The sequence below is a fragment of the Ascaphus truei genome, chromosome 4 (genome assembly GCF_040206685.1).
Source record: "Ascaphus truei isolate aAscTru1 chromosome 4, aAscTru1.hap1, whole genome shotgun sequence".
In the NCBI taxonomy this organism is placed as follows: domain Eukaryota; kingdom Metazoa; phylum Chordata; class Amphibia; order Anura; family Ascaphidae; genus Ascaphus; species Ascaphus truei.
In genome coordinates this window covers 343,627,080-343,641,104 of record NC_134486.1, presented here as the reverse complement: position 1 = coordinate 343,641,104, position 14,025 = coordinate 343,627,080, and the positions used below count along the sequence as shown (strand labels likewise).

Here is a 14,025-nt window from a genome sequence, read left to right as displayed (position 1 = left end):
TCGTCGCCGCGTCCTGGCTATGTCCCTCACACTTGATACTACAGGGGCAGTGTCCCTATCTACTGGGCCTGTCCCTGCAGTAGTCACAAGCTCAAAGGGGGAGTCAGGGCCTAGCTGAGGCCTATGGGGGTCTCTGACCTAGTGTAGGGGCCACAGACACCCTGCGCCGCACACACACACCCTACCCTCTCCTTGTCTATGCTCCAACTGGCATGTCTCCCAGCGCGCCAAATGTATCCACTGCAGTCCTCTGTAAATCCTGCAGCCCTATTGTCTGACTAGCAGCCCCTGGGGCTGCTGGGGATTGTAGTTCCCCTGCGGATCTACAACTCCTAATGGCCACCTTGCGCCCCTAACACTGCGCATGCGCAGCATCTTGCGCATGACCAGACACTACCAAGATGGCGGCTCCCTGCAAAGGGAGCTGCCGGGAGCCTCCGGCGACTGGATTGCTTCCGCGCGCCACCCGCAACCCTCCCCGCACTCTCCCCATCCTCCGCAGCGGAAGATAAGGGGATAAAGGGGGACCGTGCCACACATATTATGTGATGTGGTGCTGTAGCTGTCTTTATTAGGCAAGGACACTGCCACCAGATTAGGGCACCCATTAAATGGGCACAGAATGGAAAGCTTTATTTTAGGTAGAATTGGGATGAAAATGCATGAGATTTCTAAAACTCCCATTCACTTGTATTCAAGTGAGGGATTTATCTTCAGGGATTATGCCTGTCATGTAGAAATAAATCAAAGGGTGCCCCTCATAACTAAAGCGTTGTCCAGTGTCATGATTAACTTTCAGTGTTTCTGCATTCAGAAAATATCCCATAACGTGTCAGCTTTATGGTTAGAAATAAAGAAATTACCCCCCAAACTGCACTCTTTTGTGTGCTTTGACCTTCACAGCAGTGATGTCGTTGGCAATCAGTGGGCCTACCCTTCAGCTGCTGCACATTCACTTCCCCCTTTGGGTGGCATCTCGCTTATTTTCAGCACTCTCTCTCTCCCCATGTCCCCCTCCCCACACTCTCTGGCATCTAGGGGCATCTTTCCCGTGACAAACATGGCCGCCGCGTATCCCACGCCCGGTGACGTCGGTGGCGCCCCCGTCACACCCTCCTCGGCGGCAGTGACCATAGAGACCGTGCGGGCCTTCTGTCCAACCTGTCCCAGCTCCATGGCGCCGACAGCCCTGACATACCCGTGTATCAGACACCTCCGCGTGCATATAGATGTATACAGACACACGCAGCCCCGCGCTCCGCCATGCTGCCGCCGCCGCCCCTCCTCCTCCCGCTGTCACAGCCGGCACGGGGTCTCCGCCCCCGTCCCTCCCCCCCTCGTGCTGCCGGGTGACAGCCTCGCACGCCCGGCGGTGCAGTAGCGGGTGAGGCGCTGCTCTTCTTCCCCTGTGTCCCCTGCCTCCCGCCGCGGCCATGCTGCTGTCCGCCGTGCTGCACACCTACTCCCTGCGCTACCTGCTCCCCGCGGCCCTCATGCTGGGCGCGGCGCCCCCGTACCTGCTGGCGTGGGGCTGCTGGAGGGCCCTGAGCACCATGCTGCCCGAGAGGCTCTACCGCCGGGGGGACGACCAGCTGTACACCGTGTACCAGAGCATGGTGCTCTTCTTCTTCCAGCACTACACCGGGGTACAGGTCAGTGCGCACCCAGGGGCGCTCTGTGCGGGGGGTTACTGGGGATAAGTGAGATGTAGATGGGGGAGGTATTGGGGATAAGTGAGATATAGATGGGGGAAGTATTGGGGATAAGTGAGATATAGATGTGGGAGGTATTGGGGATAAGTGAGATATAGATGGGGGAAGTATTGGGGATAAGTGAGATATAGATGGGGTTTCTGTAGGATGGGTGGAGGTATTTGGTTTAAGTGAGATGTAGATGGGGTGAGTAGAGTTTCTATAGGATGGGGAGGGCGTGGGGGTTTATTGGAGATAAGTACGATGGGTTGTGTGGGGGAGGTGTTTACATGGGGTGATGGTTAATTAATAGGGGAGGTAGGTGTCAAGGTAAATGTGAGTTTATATGGGGGTTAAAGTCAGCGTGAGTGAGGGTGCTGGGGATAAGTGAGTGAAAACTGTGTAATAAAGTGACGTGAGCTCTTGGGCATGGCACATCTTTCATTAGCATGGTTGTTGGCCCACTCATGTTATCACTCTCCGACAAACACAATTTCCTCCCTCAGTCTTCAGTGGCTTCACTCTCAATTCATATCGTTATCTCAAACACACACACCTTGACCCAACTCCCTTCAGTGCTACTGTACCATCCTTTTCAAATGAGACTACATTCTTAATGTCATATACACGCACTCTATGTAATGCACATTAGATGTGTGCATCTGTTCGGTTGAGGACTATACTGTTTCCACCTCTACATGTGCTCACTGCAGAATTGACCTTGGGCTAAGCACAGCTGCATGTGTCACGTTGCTAAAATGTTTCTGGTTGTACCATTTGTCCTTGTTGTGAGAACACATACATGGATGCAGAGCAGTGTACCTGTGGTGTGTAGTCACTACCTTACTCACACAACCATGTCATTGCCAGTGTACTGTGTCTATGAAAATATTAATACAGTTAATGTAGAGGTCGCTGGACTTGTATATGTTTTGTAGTCCTTTAACTCATTGCTTTTATGCCTCTAGGTATTTTTCTGCTCTTTCATTAGAACACTGGCACGATTTTCGCAGTTGTAAGCAACATATGTCTCCATTCTGTCTATGCACAATCGTATGTTTTAGGCCAGTTCTTTGTATTAGGATTGTCCAAATTGGTACAGTACACTCCAAACATTGATATCTATCTCTCTATCTCTCGTTGTTGCTTGTGATCCTTAAGAGGACATCAACTGTGGTTGCCTACAACTGAATAAAGAAATATTCTAGGAAAAATGTGTATGGTGCTTATTTTAAAAGTACTTTAACAGGGCATTTGTGTAGGAATGAGCATGAGAAATACCAAACGCCTGTATACATATGACTAATACTGTACATGTAATGTAAAAATACCCCCAAATATACTTAAAACACATGTATGTGTATAAGAATTTTCCATTGGTTGTGCCCTTTACAGTAAGAAATAATCTTCGTCTATAAACCCTCAAAACAAGCAATGTATTTTTTTATTTTGTATTTTGAACTTTTTTATTACTGACAATCACTTTACTGAACTCACTGGGGAGTTGGTATATCTCACATCTTATTGTTCAACTATTCATCCTTCTATATGAACCGTAAAAGCGGGACTGCAAAAATATTGACCAGGTTAACTCATTGAAGGTCAAATAGGCCTGCAATGTTTTGGGTTAATTACTTTTGGTCGCCTAGCAAAACAAAAACATGAGCACACATGCTGTAAAAATTCAAAGAATCTCAATATTTAAAAGTAAGATCCCACACGTTGTTCACCAGTAGAGCTTCCAGGAATGGTTGCCAGTGTCCCTGTGTCTCAGACGAGGACGGGGCCTTTGGCTCTGACCTTCAGTCTCCAGCCAGTCAGCATTTCACAGCCAATGTGTATGTAATGCTGAACTTGTGCTACTCTTTGCTTTCCACTGGAAAACCTCTCGGTGCGAACGCACATTTCTACATCTTATACTTTGCCCAATTAGAAGTTTTTTTATTTCCCCTCCCACTATAGGATTTTTTAAGCATTAAATGCAACAATCTGTGTGATTGTGCTAGCCATTGTTGTTGCCTTTGCTCTGTATTATGCTTGTTGTTTTAACTTCTCATAATAACATTATACCTACTAATGGTGGTAAAGTTAATGTACAGTAGTATCTAGTACATTTTGCTGCGTACTTTACCTGTCAATGTAGGTTTCAAATGCTTAGTATTTGAAATGACTCTGAAACAAATGCACAAGGATAATATAATGGTGAGGTTTTTAAATGGTATTTTTTTTTTTTTTTTTGCAGTAGCTCTAAATGATCTGCTCTCGTTTGTGTGATTTTAAGCAACATTTCAGATTACAATGCTTTGCAAAAAAGGCGCCATTACATATCCTATGTTAATTATTAACGGTTTTCTTGATAGGTTGTTTATCTGTAAAAGGGTGTTGCCTTTGAATGATTAAGGGTTTCCAGGTGCAAGTTTTCATACACACTGCAATCTATGTTATTTTACTTATGCGACTACTGTGCGAAAGAAGTGGCTCTCCTACTGATTATTTGTACAGGTTAGAGGCGTGCATAGCTAGAAATCTTTGTATTCTATTTTATTAAAGTGTAGTATTTTGCATAACTATTAAAATATCTATCAAATGATGCAATTTTAAGTACAGCAATCGTACTGATGTTTTGCCAATATTTAGTTAAGTGGTTTTCCAATTTTGTTTTTGGCTAGGGAACACTATCATTATATTGTGACATTCTGCGGAACCCCAACCCTCTCTAATAGCGTGTCTGAGATCAGATGCATTGTACATTTTTCTGTATTTGGTGCAATTTTCAATTGACCTAAAAAGTGCAGGGATGCCCAGGGAACCCAAGCGTTCCAGAGGACATGGTTGAAAAACACTGGTTTTAGTTTCGATGTCTGAAATTTAGATGGCAGGGCAACTAGATACTAGAGGGGGAAGATGGATAAGTAACAAATTCAATCTAACGGGTGTGGAAATCAACTTTCCTTTTCATTCTTCCTGTAATTGACAACACCAGCCGTGCAGTGTAGCTAGGTTTGTAGAATTAGATGCAGGTTTGTGAGTTGTTTTTCTGAGAAGGTGAGTGCAATTATAAGACTACATACACAGGATTTATTAAATTATAAATACAATGAAGATGTGCCACAAGAGCAATACAAAGCATGACACCGTACAATTGACAATTTAACTATGAGAACTTTTAATTTATTTATACAAAGCTTCATGTTTTGTTTTTGACAGCTCAACATGTCGCCTGTGTTCTTTTATAATGGATTTACAAATTAGTATGCTGAAGACACATGACCCATCTCCTACTACGTAATTAGGTATACAGGTAGCCTTCTGTATCAGACATCATGCTTTCCGTCGAATGCCTTAGACTGCGCTTATACTGCCGGCGACGAGACTGATGTCGCCCGTCACCATTGCGATAGTTGTATTTAAAGTTTAGGCGACGTCGCTGGCTACAAGGCCAGTGACGTCAAAGGGGGAAGACAGAGGGACAGAAAAGCTCTCTAGCCACAAAGGGAGACCGTCTCTCTAAAAATCAAATAACAGTGACTACCAGATTTTTGTTAGCGCCGTCGCGTCCACTATAAGCGCCGGCGACAGTGCATGTTTTGACGCGCCATCGCCATAAGCGCAGCCTTAGGCCACGCTTACAGTAGCGGCAATGGCGCTCAGTGCTGTCGCGGGTTCACATATTGGACGCGACCGCGCTGCGCAGCGACATAGCGTTCAAAATCTCTGAAGTTTGTGTTCGGCTGCCGCGTCACGTGAAGCAGTTAAGCCAAAAATGGCTGGCCACGCCCTCCCTAGGTCTTCTGCACCTCGGTGCAACAATCGCTATAGTGACGTGTGACATCAGTTGTCAAGAGCATGTCGCCGTAGCCGCTTCTATAAGCGCGGCCTTATCAGACACTGCATAATGCAGTCCGCTGGATGCATTATCTGACGTCGGACCCGCGTATCCGTCGACGATTAATATGGACCTGCAATCCGATGGTTCGTTATCCGATGGCGGTTTGCGGGACGCATTACGTTTTCTAGACTGCAGTCTGTCACTTTGGTACATCAAGGTAATCCCTTTATTCTAACCCTGTGCCTGACTGCGCACTCACAATGGATAGCTGCACTATCCTCCCGATTCCACAAGCCAGATGTTGTTCTCCTTTATACCACACATCCAGTCGCTCGGCAATTCCTGCCACTTTTTTTTCCCTCTGAAATATTGCTAAAATATGCAATTTCTTCACCATGCAAAATTCAAATCTGCACACTTTTCATATGTGGAATGGGACATTTTGGTCGTGGCCATTTTGGCTGCTGGCGTTTTGGCCACAGATAGACCCGCAGCCGATCCGCCGCTGGAATCCCCGCCACTAGTGGCTTATAAGGTACATTTTCTTACTGTAGGGGGTCATTTTCAAGGTTTTAGTGGTTTTAGAGTAATGGCTTAGGGGTAGGTGATTTAGGCACTTACCTTAGCGGTGTAGTGGCCGGCAGCAGGTTCCGGCGGCGGGGTGAGTTACAGCGTAACAGCCGCGACCAAATTTAGACCGTTTAATATACCCGCTGAATTTCTGCAGCCTGCTTCTAGTTGGGCTCACTTTCAGTCCATCCTAAATACTGCTGCCAGGCTCATCTACATCACCAACGTCTGCTGCTTCACTGTGTAAATTCCTACACTGGCTACCCATATCCTGCAGAATCAAATTCAAGGTTCTGGTTCTTGCCTATTAAGCTCCCCATTATACAGCCACTCTACATCTCCAGTGTGATTTCCCCCAGTACTCTCCCACGTGCAGTCTCCACACCACGTTTGACCTACGGACCTCTTCCCTCATTACTTCCTCTCATAAAACATCCAAGACTTTTTCAGGGCTGCATTGCAACTACGGAACTCCTTACGCCCTTTCTGGTGATGGTAATAAAACAACATTTTTCTCGCTATATGCCATTCATGATGAGCACCCTGCCAGTTCAGTGTTCCTATATGCCATAGTGTGGTCTAGAAAAGGTTTGGTGCCACGTCTTAGAAGCTAACGCTTCAGTTGCACCATATTTAACCCCAATTGTATTTTTAAGAGCTGTCTTTTGTATTAAAAAGAAATAAATAAAAAAAAATAGGTATTAACTCACAGTTTAACAAATAAAATTCAGCGGTACTGATGTATCTTGCGGTTTTATAGTTTATTACTATGGCAATTTTTGTGTCATACCCTTTTGCCTTTAATCTTATCTACGTTTCTCAAAGCAAATGATGCTTGCACATCCGGTTTCTAAATTTCAAGTCATATCAGATGCTGAAACCAACACCAGAAGCAAATATCTCATTCGTTCATTCAGCATTTAGTGGCATACATTTTCATAAATGGATGTTTTATTATAGCTGTAGTCCTGATGAGACCTGTCGATCTACTGTAGTATTTGCTTGGCCCTGTATTAGCAAGGACTTCAAGAAAGACAGTTGTGGTTTTTGAGGCTTCATGGCGCATACCACTATTTATGGTAATTTTGGTACAGTATGTTCAAGCAGTACAATTTGCCCCCCATATTTATAAACTTCACTAGAGTTGAGTTAATCTAATGAATACCCTCATTGAACCTACAAATTCTTTAATTCCTGTTAAACTTTTCGGTCTCAAGATTTCATGAATTTTAGGTTACATTATAGCAATTAAGGGTAATGTTTTTTCTTTTGTCTCCTATAAGGAAAAAATAAAAGAATGTTATGTATAACCGGTCACCTGTGGAAAAATACAATGTGTTCTTGCCAAGTGATATTGGTGGAATACATAATTAAAGAGGGCAATTATGGCTACTGCAATGAAAAGCAGTGAAAATCGATACAAAATAAAATATCTCTTATGCGCAATTTAAAATGAGAAACCATACCTTGGAGAATTTGACTGAAATTCATAAGCATACGTTCATAAACAGAAAACAATTAGAATCTAGCTCTGGAGCACAATCTTGCACGAGAGATGTCTTGCTACAACTTACAGAATACCTTTTATTATATTCTCTTATGAATGGGTCTACATTATTGTTTGTTCTTGGCATCTAATGACTTATTTTGGGCATCAGGGATGGTGGTTGTTAAGAGCCGCTATCCCAGATGTCAATGTTACAAGCAGCGCTTGTCATGTGCGCAAACAGGGGGGGCCCTAGATTTTTTTTTTGATGGGAGGGGGTGGGGGGCGGCGTGGCAGTTATAGAGGTACTGTGCTCGCCCCCCAGGCATTTAATGGAAGGCCTCTATAACATACTTACCTTACAGTAACGTATCGTCATGGTAACCCGGCGTCAAATGACGGCGTGGGGTCAATCACGTTGCCATGGCAATGTGACGTCATTTGACGTGGGGGGGGGTGCGAGGTGCCGCTGAGAGCAGACGGGTGCGCATGGGGAAACATTTGCGCACCCCTGATGTACGCCACACCTGTGTGCATGTGACTAGTGTCAAAAGGGTTAATGCATCCTGCTGACTCACAGGGCCTTCAAAAGGAGCACTATCTCCCCAAAAACCTTCACACTACACCTCTACGCTGCCCCCAACAAAAATAATGTTTTGTCTTCCCTAAGGCTAAGGCCCCGCTCCCAGAGTCAGCGCACCCGCACTGCTGACAGGCGGTGCGCTGAGATACACAGACCGCGATATGCGGTCTGTAGGGAGCGGGAGGTGGGCGGGTGGTGGGCGGTTTGACAGGGAGGGGGGGCGTGGCTTGAGCGGAGGGACCCGCTACTCTCCCCCCCCTCCCTCCACGGACTCGGGCTGGAGCTGGAAAGTAAGTTTAAACACACACACGCAGGCACTCATTCATACACACACAGACAGGCACGCACTCAGACACACACACAGACAGGCACTCACCTGCTTTCACTCCACACTCCTCCCCGCTCCCCGAAGCCTCTCCTCCTCCCGAAGCCTCCCCTCCCCATTGGCTCACAGCCACACACGTCACGCGTCAACGCTAGGAAACACCATTCTCTGGTGTCTCCAGCGGCTGACGCGCCACAGCGTGTAGTCAGCTGTGTAGCCAGTGGGGACCGGGACCGGCTCGCGAGGATTCCCCTGCTGGTAGGGAACTCGCTACATTGCCGCCCACGCCAACGAGCGCAGCGGGACCGAGGCCTTAGGAGTTCCCCGTGGTCACAGGGGACCAGGTACTTAAACATTTTAAACCGGGATCATATCACTGAGCAAAGCCAATAAGTAAAATAAATTGTAATTTATTCCGTAGAAACAGGCAAACACACATTTGAATTACAACAGGCAGAAGAAAAATACACTTACTGGGGGTTTGGGGTTGAAACAGTGACTTTCCTGATTGAAATAAAGTCTGTAAATAGTCCGTTGGTTGACTGGGACTTAGTCCAAAAGGTTCTGGAACTCAAATCGGCATGAGCCTCCAGCACCTCCCGTACTTTCCACTCCAAATGGTACCGAAAGTGTGACTTAGGAACTTTTCTCCTTAAAATCCTGTAGCTGTGTCCTTGCAGTCTCCGCAAGGCTTCTATGGGCTTGGAGTCACTTAGAACTCTTAGGACTTAGGATCTTGAGAATTTGGAGATCTTGGCAAAAACACTGAATCACTGGGAAAAACTTGCTCTCTGGGCTGGCTGCTCACTTTTTTTATAACCTTTTCAAAGTCATCTCTGGAGTATTACAGCCAATCCGCAGCGTGGGAACTTCATCTCTAGCCAATCACACACTTTGCCAGGTTTGTGAAACCTGGCACCTCTAGCTTCAGCATGGCAGTGGGCATGTGTGACCAAACCGTCATCTTGCTTAGTTGTCATGCAAAGCTCCCTGCAGGGCTGGGGCCGCTCTGTCTAGGGAGGTGACAGTTTGCCAGAATGGCCTGTATTTCTTCACAGGCCACTGACACTTCACACAACCATCTTAATTAATGGCTTTTACACCCCTACTATCTAGTGTCACTTTGATCTAGGGACCTAGGACTTGTCTCACCGGCACCAAAGCCCCAGGGGCCTAGGAGATGAAAAACCCTGCCTTATGCTTCATGTATAAAGTCAAACATCTTTTAAAATGCTGCTGCTTAATGAAATATACTTTCATACATTCTGCTGCTAAAATGCGTTAGTTTTTGGGTGTATGAAAGTGTAACCCTAAACGTTTCCCTTTTACACTAGCCTGCATCCCTTACACATAGCAAACTGGATCTTTAAACATTTTAACTTTTCTTTTAAAACTCTCACTGCCGTATCTTGATAAAACCCTCTCAGCCTTATTCTTGGCTGGAGTAAACCCCAAACCTTTATACTAGGTTTTAAGGGGTCTGGGCAAACACTGGGGCCCCCTCATTACACTGGTGATCTATTTAGTGAATTGTTCTTGTGGGAAACAGTATGTGGGGAAGACCCATGGAATGTTCAAAATTAGGATTTTGGAGCACATTGGGTCGGTGCGGAATCAACTTGATACACCGGTGGCAGGACACGTGGTACAGGAACATGGGGGAGACAGTCAAGTCCTTACGTTTACAGGTATTGAACATATCCCATGGGGAATTCGCAAAGGGGACTGGGATAAACTGCTTCTGCAGAAGGAGTGCCGTTGTATACATAATTTACACACTATGTCCCCAGATGGCCTCAATGAAGGTTTTCTGTATTCCTCATTTCTGTAAATATTTAACTAGCTACACTCGTGACTAGAGATTGGGGCATGTGATGAGCTATGTCAACTGCTATTTGGGTTATCCCAGGGGACCTGGTATACAGTTTTTAAGTGACTCTTATAATCTTTTGAGCCGTATTGACCAATAGAAGCGTCTCACTAGTTATATTTTTAATTCCTACATGACTGGTTACATTAATTTGAATCTCATATTTGATGATTACACTTCAGAGACAGGTCAGCCACTAATTGATATGGGATAAGAAGGCATCCGAAATTTCAATTTTAGATTTCCTGGGTATGTTAGATCTTTCTATCCCTCTGTTTTTGCAGGATCTACCTAGGCATGCGGGAGCCCAGACACTAGGATATTTGATGAGCCAAGTCTACTGCTAGATGGGATATTCCGGGGGATTTGGTATACAGCTATAGTGACTCTTAGTCTCTCGGGCCGTATTGGCAAATAGGGGCGGCTCATTAGTATTAACTCCATTCCTACATCTTTGACATATACCTATTTGCGTTTGCTACAAGATATCATCTCGGATAAAAGTTAGCCATAAATATTTAGGGGATAGGAGGCTATTTGTAGTTTCTTGAAGATATATCCCTATATGGTCTACCAATCTGACCACTCTCCCACTTTCTGTATTGGATAACATTAGCAGATGGGATCTCTTAGGCATAGCAGTTAATCGTAGATACCCCTGAAGGGAGACGGATAAATAAATGAGACCAAAATCAGCACCACACATTTATTTTATTTGATTCACACATTTAATCTTTATTCCAATATATACAATAATACTCCCAATGTTCTTCTACATTGGATTGCCAGTATGGCACATTTATCTCCACTCATCTCCTCAATATAAGGTACTCTGACTGTAGAAACACCAGGAGATTAATTGCAATTTTTGTCAGTTGAATTTAAGATGATAAATTTATATAACTATGTCCAAAGGTCTAATACACTATCCATTCCAGTTCATTTCTATACATTTGACTTAAGACTGCCTATCCTGTACCTTATTTAGCTGAAATGTGAGGTTAGGATTAACAATAATAGGCAGCACCAACCCACATCGTAAGTGGATTGGTTTACCTTAATTGACACACCTGAGTATATAAAGTCACTACAGCTACGTACTTTTACTCCTCCCCCTGACGAAGTATGCAGAGACATACGAAACGTACGTAGGGTTTTACGACGGTGGCGTCAATGTGGGAGGCGGCCAGAATCAGCTGTGTTAAGTTCCCGGATGTATCCTGCTACCAGCACCACAACATACTGTCATATCACGGCGCTCCTTATTCCTACGCTTAGCAAGGAGTATAGCCTGGCTTTCTAACAGCACGCAAACCATACTTATTGGTTTATGTCTTTGATGGGCTGTTTCTATGTGGCAATTATACTTTATTACCCGAGTTGCTATACTAGGCTTTAGCGCGATTACAACCGGGATACACCACGCTTGGTCATATACTGCCACACGGGTCTGCTCAGCACGAGCACTCAATATATTTTTAGTATTGGCTAACGTGTGCAAAGTCATTGTAGTTTTATGCCTGATTAGGTAGCATCTAATTCGGGTTTCATTGTTACTACAACTAGAATACCATACGCCAATACTATTGCTACACATGGTGCTATGCATAGGATTATTTAAGGTCCTGCTACACTGTAGCATTTGGATTAAGGGTGCTTTCATCTGTTGCATTGTGTCAACCATCTATGTACAGTATACTGTTACCCTTTTCATGACATGATTACACACTATTGATGTTATGGCCTGCCATTGCTTATCAGTGCCATCCACTTTGTGTAGCTTGCTTTATGAGGTTGATATCTAGTGTGAGCACTATAATCACACCGGTGCGCTCGTGAGAAACTACACGCTGTATCTACTAAATAGTGCTACTATTTGCAGCAGCACTTGTCTGTATAAGTGTTACTCAAGATACTTTAACAACAATATATCACACTCACACTTAAGGAGGTCCTCTTCATTATTAGAGCATTAAGACCTGAGTGATATTATTGAGAACAGTATATCTTGAGTTATTGCTATAGCATAGACTGGACTCCTATTCCAGCATTGCTATACTCGCCATGTGCCGCCCACCTGGGGAATTTTAACCATTTACATGTATATAGTTTTAGACGGCATTGTGATTTATTGAAATAAGATTTTATTATTTTTTGTGCATTTGTGAGAACAATACTCACTTTGTCAATTTTGAGGAGATCTATTAACTCCTACAGTGGGCTATTGTATACCCCGGCTATTACAGTTATTATATACTACACATTGAGTGCAGCTATCGGGGTTCTAGTGTTAACATATGGTTAACTTTCGTCTCTGTGCTTGTTATTGCACAGACAGATTATTCTGATTGCCCCTAACAAATGTTCTCCATAGAGTTATATGTTATTGATAACATATCTGTTAAGATACTGTAGGTTCATCAATTATTAGCACCTATCAGCACTAGGCACCTACAGGTAAAATCAACAAGTATATCAAGGGTAGTCTAGAGTGGTTTGCATATAATCTCCAGAGTCAAAGATTATCCTACAAGACTCAATATGTAATATATAACTCTATGGAGAACATTTGTTAGGGGCAATCAGAATCATCTGTCTGTGCAATAACAAGCACAGCAAGTCTGATTCATACCCTCTAAAGACAGATTCCTCAATAGTTATTTCTATACAAAGGTGGAATAAAACCACTATCCAGCAGCATTGTGTATAGAGGACACAGCATATCAATAGAGAATAACGATCTTTCTGTTACCATTAAGCTTGTATTGGTGCCTTAGGCTAAGGCCCCGCTCCCTCCGTCAGCGCTCCCGCACTGCAGACAGGCGGGTCGCTGACATACACAGACCGCGATATGCGGTCTGGAGCGGGAGGTGGGCGGGAGTGGGAGGCTTGAGCGGGAGGGGCCCGCTACTCTTCCAGCCCGAGCCCGTGGAGGGAGAGGGGGGGGGAGCAGCTGATTGGAGGTAAATAAAGCAACACACACGCACACACAGGCACTCATACACACGCACGCAGGCACTCATACACACACGCAGGCACACACACACACACACGCAGGCACTCATACACATACACACAGACAGAGGCAGGCACTCACGCACTCAGGCACACACATACACAAACACAGACAGGCACTCAGGCACACACACACACACTCACGCTGCTGTCCCTCCACACTCCTCCCCGCTCCCCGAAGCCTCCCCTCCTCATTGTCTCACAGCCACACCACGTGACGCGTCGAAGCTAGGGATCACAATTCTCTTGTATCCCGTAGCTGTTGACGCGTCACAGAGTGTAGTGAGCTGTGCAGCCAGGGGGGACCGGGACCGGCTCGGGAGGATTCCCCTGCTGGTGGGGAACTCTCGTGCAGCCGCCCGCGCCGCCAAGCGCAGCGGGTCCCAGGCCTAAAGCTTACTATTTGCAACAGGCTCAGACTGGCTGTTTTTAAACATTTGCCAGTTCTGCCACTTTATTGATCAAAGTGTAGAGTATAGGAATGTATCATCATTCTAAATGATTGCAACTATTGTCTACTATATTGGAAGAGACATACAGATGTTTGTTTACTCAGGAATAGCTGTGTGATATACTTTCTTTATTACCAAGCCGCAGATACCGTAGGTTCAATCAATCAGCAGCACCCATCAGCATTAGGCATCTAAAGGTAAAAG

General features: G+C 45.0%; 1 protein-coding gene across 1 annotated transcript in view; it reads left to right on the top strand.

The window, feature by feature from the left end:
• Positions 1-1,119: 1,119 nt before the first annotated feature.
• Positions 1,120-14,025, top strand: part of AGPAT5 (1-acylglycerol-3-phosphate O-acyltransferase 5) — a 62,960-nt gene continuing 50,054 nt past the window's right edge. The window contains exon 1 of the mRNA XM_075598205.1: positions 1,120-1,652. Within this exon, the coding sequence (XP_075454320.1) occupies positions 1,434-1,652 (219 nt within the window). The 5' untranslated portion in view covers positions 1,120-1,433. The remainder of the gene's footprint in view (positions 1,653-14,025) is intronic.